General features: G+C 40.5%; 1 protein-coding gene across 1 annotated transcript; it reads right to left on the bottom strand.

Annotated features, from left to right (window-relative positions):
• Nucleotides 1–396: 396 nt before the first annotated feature.
• abcb7 (ATP-binding cassette, sub-family B (MDR/TAP), member 7) lies at nucleotides 397–23,160 on the bottom strand. Its single transcript, XM_056382289.1, has 16 exons — nucleotides 22,980–23,160; nucleotides 21,300–21,383; nucleotides 21,145–21,222; nucleotides 19,640–19,759; nucleotides 15,641–15,773; nucleotides 13,517–13,785; nucleotides 12,730–12,818; nucleotides 12,438–12,525; nucleotides 9,591–9,765; nucleotides 8,995–9,152; nucleotides 7,180–7,343; nucleotides 6,897–7,026; nucleotides 6,276–6,447; nucleotides 4,345–4,448; nucleotides 3,504–3,611; nucleotides 397–2,093 (listed from the first exon to the last, which is right to left on the bottom strand). Exons 1-16 carry the CDS (start codon nucleotides 23,127–23,129, stop codon nucleotides 1,875–1,877), a joined length of 2,241 nt encoding a protein of 746 aa, XP_056238264.1. The 5' UTR covers nucleotides 23,130–23,160; the 3' UTR covers nucleotides 397–1,874.
• Nucleotides 23,161–23,193: the final 33 nt, after the last annotated feature.

The raw sequence follows: 23,193 nt of genomic DNA, 5'->3' as shown, positions 1-23,193 counted from the left end.
ACCATTGAAAAGAGCCAGGCTAGCTGCTTCCCTGTTTCCTGTCTTTATGCTAAACAAAGCTAAACAGCTACTGGCTGCAGCTTTATATTTAACATACAGACATGACAGTGATTTCCCAAAATGTGTTGAACTATTCCTTTACAAGGTAATTTTTTTTCTCTGCACACTTGACACACTACTGAAATTTAACAGGAAGTAAAAGTTAACCAACAGCTGGCTGTATATCCTATAGCCTTATATCGAACATACAGAGAAGAGACTGGTATCAATCTTCTCATCTAACTCTCAGGAAGAAAGCATATAAGCATAAAATGTAAGTATTTCACAAAATGTCAAACCATTCCTTTAATAAATAAAAAGCAAAGATAAATGTCACACCATTTAACAGCAGAAATGTTTGGTTTTTTTTTATTTAGCTTGTTAATCATCTTATGACCCCTGGCACTCAGGACCCATCTAATGTGTTCATTAAACTGGTGAACCACCAGTCAAATACAACCATAGATATTTAAGTTATAGCTACTTTATGGTGCAACAAATTTTTTATTGATCTTGTCATATCACACCCAACCCTGACCATAACAACAGCATCTGGAAACCTTGTTAATTAGACAATAACATTTATTTGTCTGTCTGCAGTGTACTTACACAGTCAACATAACACTATGATACAGGATTTACACTGTGTATAGTACAAGACACCTGACTAATAAATTTCCATTAATAGATACAATACTATAGCAAGGTTCCTAACAAAATGTGCATATCACAGCCAAAAACGCCCTCAGAAAAAGAGGACACACATGTACTGTCTGTTTTCAAATATTAACACTTAAAGTTGTATTCTGATCATACAAACCAAAAAGTTGTCTTCTCACCGTTAAAATCTCAAACATGACTTTTCATTGGAACAGACCCGTCATCCAAGGCTAAATGATATGACTGTGAAATTTTCCCAGAGGAGGCTTTCAAGTTGTTGCCTCTTAATGTGGCTCCAGTGTGGTGAAACCCATTCATGATTTATTAGAGTTAACTCTTGTCATTCTGAGTTTTATATTTACATGAATGTGACTGTGCCATACTGCTAAGTCACTGGGGTGCTATTCACGAGCCCAAACATCCATAATATGTTGTTATTTGTCTAGAATACTTGATTATCTGCCAAATGTGATATTTTTAGAACAGTGTAATGGGCAATGCGCATTAGGGCTGAATCCCACTGAAGTATCAGCTTTATGAAATAGTGTTATTCAAACGAACACATACTGCAACACAATGTTTGTGTTCTGTATTCTAACTGTGATCACCTAACTGCAGAATAAATTGTAATATGTACACATCTTTAATATAAAAAAGCAAACTATAGGTTCAATTTATTTGGAAAATAATTTAAAAATGTAATCAATACAAATTTTGTGTCAACATCAAGTCAAGGCATATGTAAGTCGTTACGTGTACTTTCATCTGTTTCCAGTGCAATGGAAGATGTCAATAAACCTGATGTCAAAAATGGAGGAGGGGGGGGGGGGAAGGGGGCAACCATGTTGACTAACAGATGTCTTACACACACGTATGTGATATACAAGGTCTCTTATGCTTGGCTTCAGCTGAGGCAACTGGCATGGAAGCTCTATCTCTGGACACCAGCCAGTGCTAAACACACTTGCTCCCTGTTCTGCTCCTCCTCCTTCACTTTGGCGAGCAGTGGCCTTTATTCACATGAGGAGGAGGAGGAGGAGGGACAGTCACATGGGTGGAGGCTTGGCTGGAGTGGGTAGTGGGGACATACCCCCCCCCACCATTACCACACAGACTAGGGATTCCAGCGTAGGCCATCTGTGAGGGATGAAGAGACATGGAGGTGGCAGCTTCTCTCAACAGGAGCAGTTCCCACAGCCCTTCACACTGTTGAGGATCTCCTCCTGCAATTTTTTCCTCTCCTCCTCCTTCTGAGAGAGGCGCTCAGCCGGCGGCTCGGGCGAGCTCTTGCTGTTGTTCAGGATTTTGCTGTTCTGGGTGTTCCACAGGTCTGCGTACAAGCTGCCCGGGATGCCGAGGAGGGTGTGGTGGTTGCCACGCTCTGCCACTTTACCCTGGCAGAGAAAAGGAGGAGAATCAAGGACAAAAAGAAACATAAATTAGCACATAAATGTCTAAACATATCAAGTTAAAATGAAGGGGGCATGCACACAGAGTCCTATAGTTATCATCTCTCCGTGACCACACAAATCTGACCATACTCTGCGGAGAGTCAGACCCCCCCCCCCGCTTTGAATCCCTGCCGCCTCCCCAACAACTGTTGCATTCCTCTTGCAAAAACATGGCCTCATAGACACACACACGCATCCACACGCAACAAACACACATCCCTCCCACACAGTCGAACACAAATGTAGGCACCCCCTTCCCCCACCTCCCATGAGCATGCAGAGGTGTTGGCATCATCTTTAGTGCACCCAAGACGGGCACGTGACTGCTTCCGCTCGTTATTTTAATGAGCACCCCAGGCAGTCCTCTGCTGGTGACACCACCAAACGCCGTGGCGACATCACACGCAAACATGCCTCCTCACCACGACCCTCTGATCCCTGCCATCTGACTCTGGAAACATGGAACAACACATGCTCACTCGCCGCAGTTCAAAGAAACCTCCTCTCATTTTATCCTATCTGACTCGAACACTGGTGGAAAATGTCACTTCACCTGTGTTACATTTCTTAAACTCTTAATTTCCAGACGATAACTGACTTCACTCTGTCTCTTTTTGTGCTTTACAGTTTCTCCAAGCCCGACCCTTAACATGCTGCAGCATTTTTGTCTTGGAGATTTTTTTGATGCACAATACAGTGACAATGCACCAAAAAGATCAATTGTTTCCACATAAAAAAAAAAAAATCCTGCCTTTGTCTCCATGGCACCTCCAGCCTTACTTAAACACATCTGTCCAAAAATTGAATAGATGAACCATTTGAATGGCAATCTCCATTGAAAGACATGTTTAGTCCTGGATGAGGCCTCATCAGTGTCTGGGAAGCTGGCCCATACATTATTAGTCACCGAGACAAACAAGACACGCCATCTGACCAAAACAGCCAGTCGAGTCTGACTGCTTTAATGAGCCCTTATGGAGAAAATAATACATTCACTTCTACTAACAGTGTCCTGTTGTTGTTGAAGTTAATGAGAAAAGCTAAACAAAGCATGTCTTCATCACGTACGTTGAAGAAAGGTAACTGAAAATAAATGAGAAGCAAAAACAGGCCACTTGCTAAATTCTTGTTGCTGGCAGTTACAGTGTGCTGAAGGTCACACAGAGTGCAGGTCAGCATCTTTTCCTTCAATGCAAAATCGTCTAATTGGACTGGCAATTAACACACCGCATGTTTATACTTGGAAACTCTGAACGGTCATATAATTTGCTTTTATGGAACTGACATTACGACTAGAAATGTTAATCAGGGAAGGTACAAGATCAAGTAAAAAATAAGTGGATGAGTTCTTACCTCACTGAGCACTATAATCTCGTCTGCGTCTACAATTGTGGAAAGCCTGTGGGCGATGAACATTGATGTCCTGTCCTTCACCATCTCCTTCATTGAACTCAGGATGTTCTGGAAGCACACAGAGATAAATAAAATTATCACTCTGTTAACAAGAGTATCCCCTAATCCAAAGGAAAATAGTTCCCCAGGTTTGCAATAATGCTGGTCTACAAAAATAATAATAAAAAAAGTCCATGAATGACAGGATATATATGAAATGTAGTTCCAAACTTTGATATGAAGAAGCGGCTAAGTCAACACAATGTTGCTCAGCAACATCCACCTTCATATGTTTTTACAGTTTACATATGATGATTTAAAAACACAATCGTGATGAAAAGCAACAGAAAATCACAATTAACAACCAAATCGACTGCCCCACTCTCTTTCTTCAAGTTCAGAGAGGACATGCTGAACTTTCTCATTAACGGTAACATTTACAAAGACTGTGGAGTTTAAGCTGAGCTGGAGATTAAGTAGGTGAAAAGAGTGGCAGGTGGCAAAGGAGAACGTGTGTGTGTGTGTGTGTGTGTGTGTGTGTGTGTGTGTGTGTGTGTGTGTGTGTGTGTGTGTGTGTGTGTGTGTGTATAGAGGGGGGGTCACAGGAGGTATGTGACGCAGGAGTGAGCTGAATTATCATGTACCTACACCAGGTGACTGAGTGGGTGTTTGTTCTGCTAAATGTGTATGCAGACAGAGTGAGGTGCCAATCTGTACGTGCAGCACAGAATGGACATTTGTGGATATATTATGTATGCATGCCTGTGTTTTTCAGTGTGTTATGTTGCACTGTCCGGCCCACCTCTTCTGTTATAGAGTCGAGGGAGGATGTTGCTTCGTCATACAGGAGGATGGGTGGATTTTTCAGTATTGCGCGAGCGATGGCGACACGTTGCTTCTCCCCTCCTGAAACAACACAACAGACATCGTCAATAAAAGCAAACCAGGCGAAAGACAATAGGTTTGAAATATGTGAAGATACAGTGTGCCTCTGTGTGGCCCTTCTCATCAGATAATTACCTCAAACGGAGGACCAACACTCCAACAATACCAATGCTACAGGCTAGAACACACTTTAATTTAACTGTGAGGAAAAACCAGCAGGATGCAAAGATTTCTCCCACTGTGTCTGACACGGCCTTTATTACATATGAGCTGTGTGTGGCCTCTTGAAAGCAAGCTGCGTTCAGCAGATATAAATATTGCTGGCAGTGGAGAACAGCAATGAAGGAAGTTAGGAGCCTAACAGCCCAGACTGCCCCCTCCCTCCCTCGTCTCACAAACTCACTGGCAGCTGTCACGTAGAGCAGCAGTGAAATTAATGAGAAGTTAGTCATGTCTTTATTTTGTCCGTTCACTTACTCACTCAGTCAACTCCACATAAAGAAATCTGTGCTGCCAGTAATTGCATCTTGAGTGTTGAGTGAAAGTGCTCACACACTGTGTGTTTACGTGGGATAAATGAGTTGCAGTGATGCTAGAAGCCAAATACTACAGTCTTGTGATATCGCTGCAGATCAAATGCAGATAACTGTAACTGTAAGGCAACATGCCAAGTGCATACATTACACAGAAGAAAATGGTAAAATTATGAAGGCACTGCTAAAGATTAGCCCCAAGTCTCATGACTTAATGTCATAATAAAATAATGTCAGATTTAATTATTAAATTAATTTTAATTATTACCTACGATCAGAAAACAACAGCTCATAATCACACACTTAAAAACTATTTCATTTGCCATATTTATCCAGAAATTATAATTATATCATTTAGAGCTGTGCAAACCTAAATCTTGCAAGGCTGCATCTTGCAGTCTCTCAGTTTATTTTGCTGATGTTTCAGACAGTCATTTCTCACAGCATCTACCGTTCGACAATATACAGTGTATCCTGGGCAGCAGACGGAGGACGGTGTGTGAAAGATTTATGGTACTGTACATTGTTTGATATCTCCGAGCACCTGTGTAGAAGAAGTATGTGAAGTCTGCCTTGAGTTGTTTAGCTATGCAAAACTGACATAATCAAATATCAAAGCATTTATACTCAAAACTTCATGATCAATAATAATGTGAGGATATTCTGGGTTGGACTATTTCTGCTTTCGTAAGATAATGAGTAAGTCACAGAAAAGGTCATTAATGTAATGAAGATGAACAGCTAAAACAGTCTGTTAAACTCATAAAGTTTTTATCATTTTGCCATAAAGCAACCTCTGATAGCAGAAAAACAAATTAATCAGCAACTACTGTGATAAAAGGATTTAATCATTTATCAAAAACTCACTGGTGGTGGCTTTTAAAAATGTTAAAATGAGCTGTTTTTGTATTTCTTTCATGATAGCGAATAGTTTGACTTAGGACGGTTGGTTGGACAAAACACGCAATTTGAATATGTCAAGTTCGGCTTTGGGAAATTTCTGACACTGTATACAACCAACTGTTAATTAATCGACTGAGAAAATAATCAACAGATTAATCTCTAATGAAATAATAACCACTAAATCAAAATTCCAGACAATATAATATCACAATATATCATATATTATTACTCTATGAATATATTTCCTGGCTCTTCCTAAATGTCTATGTTGGAATTAAACTATTACCAGCCAGGGTTTTTCTTTTTTCTCAGTTTAGTATACCATCCAGGGAAATACACAAAACACACAGCTTTTTCACTTGCTTGTGCAGAGAGACCATATTTAAACAGTAGTCATAATGGTGTAGCAAACCTGACAGCTTGAGGCCCCGCTCCCCAACCTGGGTGTCATAGCCATGGGGCATCCTGAGGATAGCATCATGGATGCCTGCTAGACGTGCCACTTGGTACACCTCCTCTGGTGTAGCGTTGATGTTCCCGTACTGCAGGTTGTAGAAGATGGTGTTGTGGAACAGAACGGCATCCTGACAACAACACAGTTAGATGAAAAAAAAAAGAGGCTTCAGAGAATGTTTTTATTGCAGCAGAGACAGAAACAGAGGACTGCAGATACGAAGACAAGGGTAGGAGGGAGAAAGAGAAAGAACACAAATGACAAAAATACTGTTCATGTACCATCTGTTCAGATCAGCCTCTGAGCTCACTGCAGTGAAAACCTATCTGAATTCAGCTTATTTCTAACGCTGTTAACTATTAATTTTACATTGTTCTTTGCTGCCCCCTTGTTGTATATAATCATCAATAATAATTCCCAAATATATTACATTTGCTATTGACACATGTACAGTTAATTTAAAGGCAAAGAAGCTCTAAATACAAAAAAACAATCAATCTATGTGTTGTTATTAAAATGACTTTTTCATTGTTTATTGTATTTTATTTTATGATTTTATTGTGTTTGTGTGTCTCAGACCTGAGGTACGACACCCAAAGCCTTCCTCAGGCTGTCAAGGCTGACGTCTCGGATATTCTGCCCCGCTATGTAGATGTTCCCCCGCTGGGGCTCATAGAAGCGGAACAACAGCCGCACAATGGTGCTCTTCCTGCAACCAGACGTGAAATCAGTCATCAGCATCATTGTGTCTGTGAGCTGTACCCCAGTAGTCTATTGATGATAAGACTGACTACACATCCAAATGAGATGACACATTCCTGGCTAAACATTTGACAGTGTATTTCTATGAGAGTTGACCTACCCTGACCCGCTGCCACCGACTATGGCCACCTTCTTCCCAGCGGGCACTTCGAAGGACACTCCATTTAAGACTTTCTGGCCCTCCAAGTATTCAAAATACACGTCCTCGAAGCGGATGGTGGCCTCCTGTGGTGTGACGGCTAATGGTGGGGCGAGATCCTTTTCCTAGAGCAAACCATCAGAGGGTTGAGACAGACGAAACGGAAACAGAGGAGATGGATACAGAACAGCCACTGGCAGAGAAGGCCGCCCAGCATGATGCAACGTTACTCCAACACCTTGTAAAGAGGGATAATGCTGGAGTACAGAACCTACACAGACTGCATAAAGCAGAGACATTCACACCAAATGCAAGAGGTCGTTTCAAAAGACTGTCTGAACCTTCACACGCTGCCCTTCACGGTGACTGAAGGATCAATAGGCGTGAAAACTTTCAGTACATACTGAGCTGAGCCATAGTGCTGAGATGCAGCCAAGGTCAGCAGTGAATAAAGCGCGTCCTTACCCTGAGAGTAAAAGCCTGTTCTGCTCCGTTTCTATGCTACCTAATAGCAACATAATCACCCACAATCCACCTCAGCCAATTAATACAAATAACTCACAGTCCATTAGTATAAACAGATGATAATTTTCACCCAACCCCCCTCCACATGGAAAAAAGCCAAAATAATATTTTTTTATTTTGTGAAGCAGTTTCAAGTGAGGGGGAGTTTTAAATTATTTTACATCTACATAATAGGCCAATGTGTTCTACAAAAAAGAAAAAAGGGAAAAAAAAAAAAAAAAGAATTGCATTCAGACAGTAATGGCCTGCTGGGCAGTGCTATTCCACAGGGAATCACAATGGAGAGGAGTATTACTGATGAGTGAAAAATAACTGGACAGATTCATTTCTCCTACTGTAATTACAGGCTGGAGATGGGAAGGGCATTCATATTGTTAGGCAGCAGACACACATTTGCACTTAAGTGTGCTCTTCTGACGCAAGATGGGCTGTCGCGTAAAAAAAAAACCAAAAAAACCAAAAAATAACTGCAATGAAATGTCTCACAAAAACAACTGATTGCTATTATACTGAAGAAATACCAGGCTTACGTGTTTGAAATGTGAAGTGTTTTGGCAATTTCTAATGGTTCAGTTAAACAAGAGGAGCTAGTTTTAATATATCTGAATATGACTTAGAACTTCAATGTGTATTTATAGATAGACTGATTAACACCATGTAGCACCATAGCCATATAAAGTGCAGTAGATGTTAAAAGAGCAAATGATTAAGACAAAAAAAAAAAATGTTACACAATACAAAATCAGTAAAAATGAAGAGTGCACCAATAAAAATGGCTGCTGATCAAATGCTCTGAATAAATCACAAAGAAATCTGCTCTAATGTGTCCTGGTACAGATCACACTAGTGTCATGCACTACAGGCAGCAATAGATGAGGAAGCACCTGAGTCACATCAAGCACGTAATTATATGGTTTGACTACAACCTATCATTTTTTACAGTACATGTGGATAGGTTAGTCATGTCATGCAGCCAGAAGAATAACTCAGTCCTGCATTAAAATCTTTTACCACTCATGCAATTAAACACTATGTACTGTTGTTAGATAGTCTGAATAAAAGGCTTTATCGAGTTCTGGAGTTTACCTTTGCTTTCAATTTTCTATACTGAACTCTATATTCATGGTCTAATGTGTACAAGTTCATCTCTGTTGTTCTCTTTTGTTAGAGGAAAAAAAGAAAAGAAAACACAAAGCATTTTGTGATTCACTGTAACAGTGTGGCAAAGTCCATGTCAGGCCAATAAGTTACCTTGATCCTGGTGTCGACACTGAGCAGCGTGAAAAGTGTGTTCATGTCTATTAGGGCCTGTCTGGTCTCTCTGTACACTGTGCCCAGGAAGTTGAGAGGGAGGGAGAGCTGGAAGAGCAGGCCATTCACCATCACCAGGTCTCCCACAGTCATTGTACCTACACGACAGCAACAGAACGACTTTAAGAGATGCACATAATCTGAACCTATGGTATCATGTATGCATCTAAAAAAATAACTCCAAAATGATTTCTTCTTCCAAGTTGTGAAAGCAGACAAAGCCTGTTACAGTCTGAATCTATCTCCACCCCATGTGATTTCATTTTCTGCATCAGGGCTATTTTATTTCCTATTTGTGCCACTTTTTCATGCTTGCTGTGTTTTCATCTCATTTCTTTCTGTTTTGAGGGTTGTTTTTTTTAGCTTTCCTTTTTCCAAATACACAATTCTTCCCCATTGTGCTGTAGACACAGATCATGGGCATGAAGAGGTAAATTCTGGTTAGGTGATGTGTTTTTTCATGGTTTACAGATCTTGATAGAATGTTTTCCAAAAATCTGGGAAATCCCCCTAAACCTTACTCCAAAGTCACCCACCTGCTGAAATGCCCTTGCTGGCCAGCAACATGATGGCTGTGAGCCCGACACTGAAGATGGCACTCTGGCCAAAGTTGAGCATGGCAAGTGTGGATGTGGTTTTTAAAGAGGATGACTCATAAGTCTTCAGGAATCCATCATACCTTTCAGCTTCATACTTCTCATTGTTGAAGTACTGCAGCAGAGATGAGGAACATGAAGGGACAGAGGAGAGAAGGGGGCACAGGGCATGGAGACAGACAAGGATTTACAGAAGGAAAGAAAGTGTAAGTTGAGATAGAAAGATAGAGAGATACAAAATATGGTTAAGGTTAAAGGTTAAGGAAGCATGGAGAGCAGTGTCAGGCAGATGGACACTTTAGCACAGCCTGCCTCAAGGCAGCATTTGCTCTCAGTGACCACTCTGGCTGTAATCTAGGTCTCAGTTTGCCTCTAAAGCACTTTTTCATGTCTCTGTATCTTCATCTCCTCCCCACTGATCTTAAAGAGCATGGAGGGCAAGAGAACAAAATCCAGAGCCTGCTTTGCTGAGCAGGCTGAAGATCTGAAGCCTCGGCAGAGGATAGTGCTCATGGCAAAAGTTTAGAAAATATTAGGCAGTTACAGCTGTAAGAACAGCCTAAACAACACTTGAAAGTTGAACAAGAATTATTGCATCTGTAGCAGCTTACCAACAGAGCACAGATATTAAGTGTAAGCCACACAAGAAGCAGTATTTTTGATTAAGACATACAGCTATCATTTAGAGAAAAAAAGCCTCATGAATCAGCCACAAGCACATCTCTTAAATTCGGCACATAAAACCACAGCATAATCATAACAACGACCCTCCTCCACTCTGCTGCCAATTACCTAATATTGCTGTTTGTTTAGCTTGCACTATTGTTTCCCTGCTCTGGTTAAGTGGGCGATTTGCTTCTCTAGCTAACGGCAGTGGTGCTGTGCTGCTACTGCCTTGCCAGTGATTTGCATATAGGGAAATGCAGGGAAGAAAGTAGCACATGGAGGACAAGCTGAAGCAGTGCAAGGCACCGTGTTCAGGTTCTCATCCAGCCCTTTGTGAAAGTGGAACGGATTTCTGAGTGGGCGGAGATCTAATTACATATGCACACTCACAGCTCAGAGTGATGCTAAATCCGGCCGCATTGACACAGATGACACAAAATAACACAGAACAAAACGTTAAGAAAAACAGGACGCAAAATAATACAGCAAAGAAAATAACACGGGTACCAAAATATATCTGGAACAGACAACAAAGCATCCAAAACTGGATGCTGATTATGCTTGTATGTGTACTGTGTACAATGAGGTTACCTAGAAAGAGACTTGAAACAGCAAAAGATAGAGATTTAGGATAACCATGCCACTGAAAAAAGTGTACAGCAATATTTACACTCACACCGCATCACATCGGTCAAGTGTCTGCGAGAGAAACCACCCTGGCACTCAGCAGACATTTCTATTCAAAATAAAGCCTCCAGTGGCAGACACTCTCAGTCCAAAACTATAATTGAGGCACAATTTGGGTCATTGACTAAACCAGAAAAATAGTCCCGAGTTGTCCGGTGATAAATGTCTCATTGTTCTTAGCGACTGGCATGACATTTACAAAAAAGAGTAGACGATTTCACACTGAGAGAGAAGAAGAGTAGAAGAATAGGACAGAGAGAGAATGAGAAAACGAGAGAGAGAGAGTGATAGAGATAGATAGATAGATAGATAGATAGATAGATAGATAGATAGATAGATAGATAGATAGATAGATAGATAGATAGATAGATAGATAGATCAGGAAATAAATCAGCAACTGTTTTGATAATCTTCATTTTTCAAGCATAAATTCCAAATAATACCTATTTCTGTTTTCTCAATTGTGATTATTAGCTGCTTTTCTTTGTCTTTGTGTTAGTCATCTGAATAGGTTTAGGTTTTGGAGTGTTAGTTGACAAAATAAGACACTTGATGACATCACTCTGGCCTTATTAAAAGGCTCCTGTCCATCACTTTGAGTCAAATCAGTTTTTAGGATTTAACTACAACATATTTTTCCTTGGATGTTTAAGATCTTACCACATAAAGTTGGTGTCTTCTCTTTAAGCATAAGAACTGTGAATCACAATATCTCACTATAAGAATTTTATCACTCAATTATACAGAAAGATTATACTGATAATGTTTAATTGTTCGACTGCCTCAATTGATTCTGATCGATTTGAAAATTCTAAAGGCAACAATGTCACTGAATTAATCCAGTATAAACATGCTCTGCTCCGCTCTGCGTGTGCAGCAGCAACATTTGCAAACATGTTACTGGTTCCACGACCATACTACCAACCTTACATCGGGCTTACATTGGTTTGACACTGCTCTATAATAACTAGGGGGAATACAGTAACCTTAAAGTAAACCAATAGCAGTAAATAAATCAATAGCCGAGTTTGGCTGTGACTCTCTGCCCTTTCAGCCATAAATGTCACTCCTCCCACTCCGAGAGATATATAAATTTTAACTTTAAAGTTTAACTTGTCCTTGCTTTGACACAGTTTGTGTGTGAAAGAGTTGGGAGTCAGAGAAAGAGACAGTGAGAGATTAAAAGGCAAATTCTGACAGTGGCAATCATGCCAGGGAAATACTGTTATCACAGACGAGTAAATATTTGTTCATGTCAATGTGCCTGGCTTAAGTGAATAGAAGAAAAAGACTAGACGAGGAGAAAAAGAAACCAAAAGATTGATGAAGGGAGGAGGAATGGAGATGAGCAGGAGCTGAAAAAAAAAGGGTGTTTGGTAGGGGTGTGTGCGTGTGCGTGTCTGTGTGTGTGTATGTTTGGGGGTGGGATCTCACCTTAACAGTCTCATAGTTAAGAAGGGAGTCAATAGCCGCATTGCCCGCTTCATTGTCTGCTTTGTTCATTTCTATCCGGAAACGAGTCCTGCATGCAGAGACACATGCACAATGACATCAGCACTTTCTTAAGTACATATTTCAGCTTGTGTGTGAACTTTGTTATTGTCAGTAGAGTCAGTCCAAAAATACTCACTGAATCTTTATCAAGTGTTAGCAAACATAAGCAATAAAAAACTAACAATTGAATCACAGACAGACACAGAAAAAGTACAAACGTCCTTGTTGTTACCTCCATTGTGTGATGAGAATGGTGAAAAGGGTGTATGCTGACAAGGTACCCAAGGCCACTGCTGCAAACTGTCCACCACACTTGTAATACTGCAGAAGAGAAAAGCACAGTTAAGACAAAGCATCTTTCACAAGCTGTGACTTGACGGCTTTGTGACAAAAAAGAAGAAAAAAAAAGAGCAACCGCATCAGACCATCGGGCTCCAACACCGGCGTCACAAGGTATTTTGAGATCGTACTGTTTTTGACCATTCCACTATGAAATTGAGTGTTACAAATGGAGGGGAAACTACAAGAAGTAATCGTGCTAATGCTTTAGCTATTTGGGCAATGGAGTCTGCCCTCATTACAGGCAAGCTGACATTATGGTCCAGAGTGGAATAATGGCAGGAAGCTATAGACGAGCCATTCTTTCAGTGCTGGCCAAGGAGGGGGGCATCTGTTCAGGGCATACTCCGCAGGAGGACATTAAGCTCCAACAAAGCTTTGGGATTCATCATTGACACTAATGGGCTCTGTGTTGCCACCAAAAGTTCATGGGGATTCATATTCCATTTAGAATGTAAATGAGACAATATCCCCGAAATTAATTTCCGTACAATCTGCTCTGAAGAGTGTCAAGGTGATGGAAGGGTCCGGAGCTAACATTAAGGACCGAAACAGTAACAGCAACAAGAAATAAGAGCCAGAAAATTGTAAGCAGTGTTTCTGGTAGTATCCTACAATAAGTTAATGACCAGAGCTAATGACTACCATCGTGTGTGTGTCGATTTCACACTACAACTCACCAAAATGGCACTGACGAGGCCCATCTCAAAGACTGTGGGTCCTAGATTGAAGACGATCGCACTGAGGACGAAGGAGATGCCCCGGGTGCCGCGGTCGATGGCCTTAGACAGCGCTCCTGTCTGGCGGCTGAGATGAAAACCCAGATCCAGATTGTGCAAGTGGAGGAAGACATTCTTGGCAATGCGTCGGATGGAGCTCTGGGCCACCTTGCCGAACACAGTGTTCCTCAGCTCGTTGAAGAAGGCCGCACAAGCCCGTGATGCGCCATCTGGGATAGAGGAGGAGACGGAGAGTTTAGCACACCTACTGTGAAAAGCAGGGAGGTTCAAACAGCAGGGCTGGATGCTATCTAGTGAGAATATATCCCCATCCTAAACCATCAGGACTGTTATGAAGTGGCAAAACAAGAATCTGACCCATACCTTTCCTGTCCTGTAAGAAGCAACACAGTATATCGAGACTACTGACTCTAGACAAGGTTGATGTTTGGCACCTGCTCTAAAGTAAAGGTTTGTATGAGGTGGCGGGACCAGTTTTTCACATCATCTCTGAACTGCAAACCCTGCAGTGCTACAGCAGCAGCCTCACCAAGCCTCTGTAATTACAGAGCAGGATGCTGTCTGAAGCCTCACTACTATGGCAGGCCAGCACATTGCAGACTGAGGGAAGGGAGGGGATCTGAGTGTACACAAGTGTTTTCAATATGTGTGTGTGTGTGTGTGTGTGTGTGTGTGTGTGTGTGTGTGTGTGGCAGAGAACAGGCTATTCAGGAGAATACTAGAAGAGGGGGAGGAGGTTTTAATAAGAGTGCCATGAAAAGATGTGACTATGAGTTGTCAATGAATGGACTTAATTTCACCACTGTCGTAGTCTAGACTTTCTCTGGTGGATCTGGGATGATGAGGGTGGGTGCAACCAACATAGCCTTTTTCATATTGCATAATTTGAGTTTTTAAAACGGAGTCTACACAAGAGTTCAGTTTAATAAAATCACAAATCTAATCTAATCCAAGAAACATCTGTTATTTGGTTCCTTACATTTCTCATAAACTGTTATTCAAGCAGATGGCTAGCATGACTGTCACAAATTAATATTAGTCTGTGTTTGAATGACACATGGCCTTCCTGTGGTGATTTCACCGAGCTGTGTGAATACATGACTTGTCTGCTGAGACCAAAGTCAGGGTAATAATCGCTCTGTCTGCCGGTCTTCACAGGGCTATAATGTGGCGTTAAATAGGAATGCTCTTCTAATGAACAATGTGTCCACATCTGACAAGGTAGGATGAGCACTGTGCAACCTTTTCTGCCAAATTACACCCATCACCACAGGCTCAAAGTACCAGGCCCCAAGTGTCGCAAAGAAGGAACAAAAAATATATAATTCCTTTCTTTAAGAGCATACCCTTCATTCTTCCTTGTCATCCTAATTCATCCTGTCTGGAGTCTTGTTCATGTGCCCTGGTTATTCAAGAGGCAGCATTAGTGTGCAAGACCTAAGTGGGCTCATTAATATAAGTGGCTACAGGGCTAAGTGTACGTTGCATCCAAGCTGATCTCGCTCAAGGCCAAAGTGACTTGCAGTGGGTGTCACGTTTACAATATTTATTTATTTATTTATTTTTGCTTTTCACCGGCAGTTCTGAGAAAAAATCCTCTAATCAGGAGGAAACTTCACACTCCCGCTATATCTCAGCCCTGACCCCTCTTGTATTCTGGGCCCATTTGGACAGAGAAGAGAAAAAAAGGAGTTGCTCTCAAGGGATGAAGTGAAAGAAACATCCCAGGCCTCTGTGTAACTCTAAAAAAATATCCAGCCACTTTCAAAGGACAAGGCAATTTCTTCCCCACTGCTTTGGAAATGTATCCAGCTCTGTTTGCTTTGGGAGCACACAGGTATCATACTGAAAAGTCCTCAGCACTCACGAGAGGGCCATGTGGATTAATAGAAGTGAACTCAGACGCAGAGCACATAATGTAAATAATGTGAGGGGGAGGCGGAGGTTGCGGAGCGGCATTGATATGAATGTGTTGGGAAAGGTCATCCTGTAGATAACAGGCAGTCCCACAGTCCCCTCTGATGAGCGCGGCACCTGCCAGTGCAATACAAGTCTGGGACTCACAGCCAATGAGCACGGCCGTTGCCATGGTAGCCACAGTGCTTGGCGCGTCATTCAGGTTCAGCATGTGTCCTGACATCTGGTTAAGCTCGTCCACTGCATACTTAAACATGAAGGGCACCGTCACATTGGTGATCTGGGAAGGCAGAGAGGGAGGGTGGAAACATTCAGAGAGGAGGAGAAAAAAAAGAGAGGGGAAATAGTTTCAAATAGCCTATTAGACAGACATATGCTCAATATAGTCCAGTGCCATTTTTCTAGTCCTCTGTAGTGCCTCACTACAGTATCTATGTATGTGCACCCCACATGCTGTGAAAGATGGATTTCCACTGTTGTTAGGCAGTAAATCCAACATAACCTATTCAGGTGCATTGAAGGATATGTATACATGTATGTACGGTATGCTGTGTGAGTGTGTATTCTTCTTGACTGGCTGTGCTGGTGCTTCCTGCTAATGGAATTGAAATGGTTATTAGGGCTAATTAAAAGCACGGGGACAGCTGTGTGACTCAGGCTAGGCGGTCCACAGCGCATTAGGACAGCCAGAGATCACAGCAGCACACAGCAAAGCATTTTCATTTGAAACCCATTTCATTTGAACCTCTAACACAGGGGAGAGCTTTTTTTTTTTTTTAACTTTTCTTTTTGTTCCATTACCCTTGTCAAATTCTGCATGATATAATTCTGACAAAATAATGGTAACAAAAATAATATAAAAACAGAGTAAAAAAAGAAAATGTCAACCCTACTAATATAAAAGGACACCTAAAAATGCACCACTTTACCGCAAAAGCAACATCTCCAGGGATCTTGCTTTATACACATGGGTATTATACTCAGACAATAGAAGTTCTCAGAGTCCCTCAAGGAAAAACAATATCTGCTACTTTGCTACCAAGACAACAGAACAAGAAAAAAAAGGCTCAGGCTATTATTACAGGGCCAAAACATGTCCCCAATTTACCACTAGTACATGATAAGGTTGGGTGTGCTCTTTTAATCCATTAACAGCCAACACTGGAGATTAAATCGACACCATGTCAATCTGTACCTAGTGATATGTCATCTCATAATAGATATACTGTGTCAAGTTGTGGAGAAGACCCTTCAGGCTATCAAGAATTCAAGTCTATAGCATGAGACACCGACCGGCAAACAGACAGAGGGGGCTTCATTTGAGGCCAACAAGAACATCAGCTTCTAATAATCAGTTTTTTTAAATAAAAATGTCACTGATAATGTGGAGTGGGGAGGGGTGATGCAGTGTAACCACATAATTATGCAGCTGATTTAAAAATTGCCTCCACACTGCTGGTGGTTTCAGTTCAAACAGACAAACTGGAGGAATCGAGGCTTACCTCAGACAAGCAGGAAAATAGTAGAAGATTGGATTGCATGTGTGTGTTCTCTTCTCCTTAGCATACACTAGAGGGAGCCATGCTGAGCAGCAGCAGGACAAGCTTATTTAGGAACTGAGAATTTGTGATTGTTTTCTAGGGTGCAAATTAGAGACCATCAACAAAGGAAGAGGAAATACATCATGCACTGATTGTTGCTTGTAGTTAATTATTTTTTAAGGCTATCTTTTTTAAATGCACATCGTTTCTGACACCAGTTATTTACACAGTGTATTCATGGTGAACACTCATGTTGCTTAAGTAAAGGCAGTCAGAGCTGAGAATTTTTTGTTTGTTTGTTCATTGTTTTAGCAAAGATTTATGTTAGATTTCAAATATTTCATCTAAAAGCACCAAAACTTAGTTGTGTTTTAGAAATTGGCCTTTACTAAGATTTTACTCACTGTACTGAGTCTGAGTCGAACACTTAAACAACACTATTATTATAGATAATTTTCAAAATCATCAACCTTCTCAACAAGCTCATATAAGCATTGTGTTAGAGCAAGCCATCCACACGCAAGTGATTCAAAGAGATGGCATCAATAATGGCATTAGAAAAAATTACTTACATACTGCCAAACCCCATTAGTACAGGGAATATATAGGAGTTACACTGACAGAGATAGATAATTATGATTTCTATCTGTATCTATTTTTTGTTTGTTTAGTTTAGTGTGTTTCTGTGTTAGTTGATCCTGTGCCAGTATGAACTCTGATGTTTTAGTACTTGTTATTAATACTTTGTTTTCTTTGTGCTCAGAGGAGCTGGAGGGTAGGGCTTGTCTGGTGTGTGTGTGTGTGTGTGTGTGTGTGTGTGTGTGTGTGTGTGTGTGTGTGTGTGTGTCATCATGGTAAAATGTGGTCCTGGAGACATCTACTGTAGCGGGAACCACCACAGAGGCTGTGGACAGATTTAGTCATGGCAACAGTGTCACACCCGTGCAAGATACTGTCACAAAAAGCTACTGGCCCCCACACTTTATAACCCTGGCCTACATTCATTTTGAGTCACAGATAACTGTATCCTAGTGTCAATCATTCCTCTCCAATCTAAGACATTGGGTAAAACTATAGACCATCTTGCAACAGGACCATGTAGTAATGACTACAGAGTAGTCATGGGTCAGAGCGTCACGAAGTCAGGTGTGACGATTGGTATGACCCATCTCAAGACGGTCTCTAGTTTCTTTTTACAAATGTCACTGTTTGCTCTTTGTCCTCTGGGGGTTCATTTTCCAGCAACATATGAAAGCAATGCTGTGTGAGCAGCCAACTCTCAGCTGTTGGACTTCAGAGAATCTTACCACAGTGCAAACGCACCACTTGACCAGGCTTTTCATATTAACCCTGTCCTCCAACATGCCACTCACTGATAATAAAACCAGACCTGGTGTTTGCTAGCAGTGCATTATTTTGCTGTGAAACAGGTTTTAATGAAACCAGAGTGATGCTGCTGCCTTCTCTTAAAACACAAGCTAGTGTTTAGGACACTCATTATACCTCAAACTTCTTGGTTGAATGCATTCCTTCTTGACAGTATGAACTTAAAAGATTTACCTCTTCAAAAAGGTGTGGCTTTAATTGACATTATCTCAGCAGCCACTTAGATCACTTATTATTCTTATTAGGATTTTGGGTATTGTTTATTTACCATCCTGATGATGTCTGATTGTAAAACATCTCAATAGCTGTTTTACCAGAGGAAAAATTAATGATCGCTATTTCCAGTTGCCAGTTCTATATGATGTATCACCTTTTGTAAACAAGCACAAATTAAAATGAACAGCAACATGCACAAACGACTGGATGATGAGTGGAGACTGCAGAGGATGTTATTCGAGTTATCACAAAGCTAGAAATAATAGCAGCACTGTCTATAATCATTTGGCACATATGGATGACTACAGTTTTTTTTTTAACCTATAACACTGTCAAAATTAACAAGAGCATCATCAGTGGCATAAACACAGATGTGAGAAATATTGGTGTCTTAAAGGACAATACCAGCATTACGGATGATGGGTTGTGATTTTCTTCTGCTTTTCTTAATTGTTTTTAACCACTTTAACTCAGTGCTCTGATGTTGTGAGATACAGTATTTGCTGTATTTCTCTTGTATTAGCTGTTTTACTGTATAAATATTCTCAATTAAACTTTATCTAAATTATGATGTATGTTTAATAAAGAAGACAGAAGAGAATTTAAGCATAAACAAGTTTTCAAATGAGTATATCTAGTAAAAGCGTCTTGCTCCAGTCTTTCAGCTTGACCAAGTTGTATCTGAGAAAATGGGCCCTAATATAATCAGGGAAAGCATTAGCTATAGTTAGAAAGTTTAATTTGAGGGTGGAAGAAACCAACAGAGCAGAAAGCAGAAGTAAGACTCAGTGTTACCAAGGACAAATATGAAACAGGGACTGGAGCTTCAAAGTAAAGTGGCTGGACTTCAAATAAAAATATATTCAGTTGTGGTATATGCATCAATAAGACTGCTGCGTGCTGATCAAACAGATTAAATTAGCTTTATACGACAAAAAACAACAAGTCATTAAAACTGTTAAGAACCCCTCTTTAATACCAACAACACTGTCTATAAATTTACCTTGGCTCCAGCGAGCAGGCCCAGAGAAATGGCAACACGGGCTCGCAGGTCTGGTCTGTCCTTCGGCCACACGTAAGACAGCATTGCAGACAGGATCTTGGCTGAATTCACCTCATTCAGCTGTGGAGAAGAAAACAAAAGAAAGGCCTGTATCTTAGATCATAGTACCCCTAGTTTGATACATTAGTCTGTCCTGTAAAGTACAGGATGGGGGGGTGGGTGTTAGTATTTAGAGTAATGTTTACTTTCTAACCTATACTATGTTTGCCAATTTTAGCAACAAACTATTTTGCATTCAGCAATGACCTAAAGATGGCTCTCTGGGCAGACATATGGAACATCAAATGTCAGTAGGACTCCTTTGGGAGATTTGGGAGAAGCTACGACAGCAGAGACTCCAGGTGGACCTGGGGATCCAGCCTGACACTACAAGTCCTAGGAGACACCTGGGCTGTCATCCCAGCTGAGGGTGAGAGCCCACTGGTGCCAACATGGCTGTTTACCCACACTCCACCACACACCTGCCACAGGGACTCTCTGCAGGCCAAAGAATATGCAGTAATTCCTCTAATCCACTCAATATGGTGGCACCATGTTACAGTGCTGCTGTATGGCAGCGCCTCCAAGCAAATTACACTGAAACTGTGCCCAACACCTGCCTTTAATCAAACACAATCAAGCTATACGTGCTACTGCAAAGAGAGGATTAACATTAACAGTTGCATGGAAGGTTTCTGTCCCATATGTGGAGGAGACCAATTAATGTATAATAAAAGTCTGTTACTCTAACTTCATGATGTTTTTTTGTTTAATGTATAAATAGTTAATGCAGCTTTAAGAGTTAAACCCTTTCATACTGTAAAAACAGCAAAGGGTCAGAATACTTTCATAAATATGAGATTTTATTTTAAATTTTTACTTTGACGTTATGGGTTATTGAGTGTAGACTGATGGGCAAACATAGAAAATTTAGCTTGAATCTTAAAATTACATCTACAACACAATAAAGTGTGCAAAACTTGAAGTGATCTGAATACTTCCCAAAGCCACTGTATACACTAGATATGTATGCTACAGAAATTTTCATATTGTTAACAGATAGTTTTGATACTACCGTACTACTTTGATGATACTACTGATGTACAAAAAAAAAAAAAAAAAAAAGATTAAAAAATACAAAACAAAAAAATTCCCAGAATTGGGCAATTCAGTGACTGGTCAAGGGTTTCTCAAACTTGTCATCAGACAGTCATGTGAGTTCGAGTAAGGATTAGTTTAGTATAGAATGTGAAGAGTATGAATGGAAAATTATAATGCATTACAAACCTATGTAATTCTTTCATGAAAATACATCAAACAATAAATCAATATATCAGCCTTAGAAATCTTATATGAGTCCATCAGCACAAAAAAGCAACCCCATATAGCATCCCAAAATGGTCCGTCGAAATAGAAGAACACAAATTTTCAGTAACCAAAGAATAAAAGAAAGGTATTGTACTCACCACATTTTTGGGATTTGCGCTTAGCCCTCCTCCCGCATGTCCATGCCAACATGTTCGTTTGTCTGTCACCTGCAAATGCTGTGGAAACAACGTATGTTTTTTATTCTGAGTTGCATTTTGATAACAGATGCTGATTATTTCTGACAAATACTTACCTTTGTTGCCTCCAAAATCCGACGACAGTTGTCGCTCTTGTTTGTGCCCCATGTAGCTGTTCGTAAGTGTGGAGGGGTACTCAACTGAAACACATCAGATGGCTCATTTAACTGGTGTTTCTAATTTCTGTTGATTGATTGTTATGAATGTTTAAAGATTCACAAACACTGAAACTTAATTATAAAGGTCAGAACTAAAAGATAATCCACAAAAAAAGGTAAAATACAATTACTCTGATGCAAACAAACTAAACATTTTCCTCGTTGTGTTTTCAACTAAATCTTTTTCACTATAACAGACATTTTATTTAACAATCATGAAATCAATGGAGGCAATACGAGGTCACAACATTTCACAGCTTGTGGCTTGATGTTCAGAAAAAAAATTCAAAGCATGCGGTTGTATATCATGTCTGTGATCCTGTGAAAAAAAACTCAATTTAAGCAGTCACTGTTTAAGAAGAATGTAAACAACAAAGACATCTACAGGTGCTGAGTGCTTGATAATACAAGATATATTGCGGGTGGTTATAGATAAGCATAGTGAACTTAAACTTAACCTGTGTTTTTATTGGTGATATGGATAGCCAATGTTGAGTACTTTTATCTCCTTGGAGACACAATATTAGTGCAACCCTCTTATCTATGACTACCTTGCACATTATGTAGACACTTTATACACAATAAATTTGTGAAGAGCGTTATCTTACAAATTTACTTACTTAAACCAGTGTCATAAAAATGAATTCATAAATGAATTCTAAATGTGTGATTGGTTTGTAAACTGAGCTTCACAAAAATTCAAACTGAACTTAAAATTTAGGGCTGCAACTTCCTATTATTAATAATACTATTATTTTTATCATAGCTTTATCATTTAGTCCAGTGGTTCTCAAAGCCAAAGCGAAAACAACTAACTTAACTTACTCACCAGATAAAATACACTCAGTTCACAGTTTACCAGGTACACCTAGCTAAAACTGATGCAATGAACAAAACACCAGAAACACCAAATGGTACCGCAAAATAATTCCATGATGAATCAAAACTAGTTTTCAAAGTGACCACAGGTAAATGAACATGTTACTCTTCATGGAGTCAGACTTTGTGGCAGGCTTTTGACTTCGTCAGTTTTAGTAAGTATGTACCACATAAATTGGAAACTGAGTGTTTGTTGAAAGGTGCTATATGTCAAATAATCAATAACAGACTGTGAACACGTGATGACAGTTACATCAGCAGTAACGTTAGGTCCCCAACCTTATCTAACATTTACTGAGTCCAGTCAGTCGGCACGTGACTGAGACCACTGACCGGCTACAGCATTAACACGGTAAAAAGTGACTTCTGCTCAAATGTTCGGGAAAAAAAAGCAGACCCTGTTACAACCGTCCACCGTGGTGTTAAAAAACACAACGGTGCTCCACAGATAATGTAACTGGTTGATATCCAGTCAAGCCAGTTAGCCGGCTGTCGTTCAACGCAGCATTAACTTGACGGACATTATTATTATTTACATGACATCGAACACTCTTGCTAACAAACGAGAATCGATGACCAAATAATCATATCTAACTTCGCTGAAAGTTAGTTTGAGACACTTTCCACCTCTGTCCTTGCGTGGTGAGTGTCGCACCAAAACACTGTGTCCTCTCCAACCTCCCCACAGTCCTTACTCACCAGATATGTGCTTTGGCGTGTTTGGTCTCTCCCGTTTCCACTGTGGCTTTTATTCCAAATATGATATGAGCTCGTTTGCCGAAGGAGAAGCGCCAATTTTCGTCTTTGAAAGTGAAAGCCACATTTCAGCGGTGCCAACATCGGCGCCATGTTGACGAAGGAGGAAGGCGGTCAGGCAACACGCCGGCTACGTCATATCCGGCCTTCGCCAACG

Source organism: Seriola aureovittata, chromosome 8 (assembly GCF_021018895.1).
Source record: "Seriola aureovittata isolate HTS-2021-v1 ecotype China chromosome 8, ASM2101889v1, whole genome shotgun sequence".
Taxonomy (NCBI): domain Eukaryota; kingdom Metazoa; phylum Chordata; class Actinopteri; order Carangiformes; family Carangidae; genus Seriola; species Seriola aureovittata.
The sequence above is the reverse complement of the archived record's forward strand: the minus strand, read 5'-3'. Positions and strand labels throughout refer to the sequence as shown.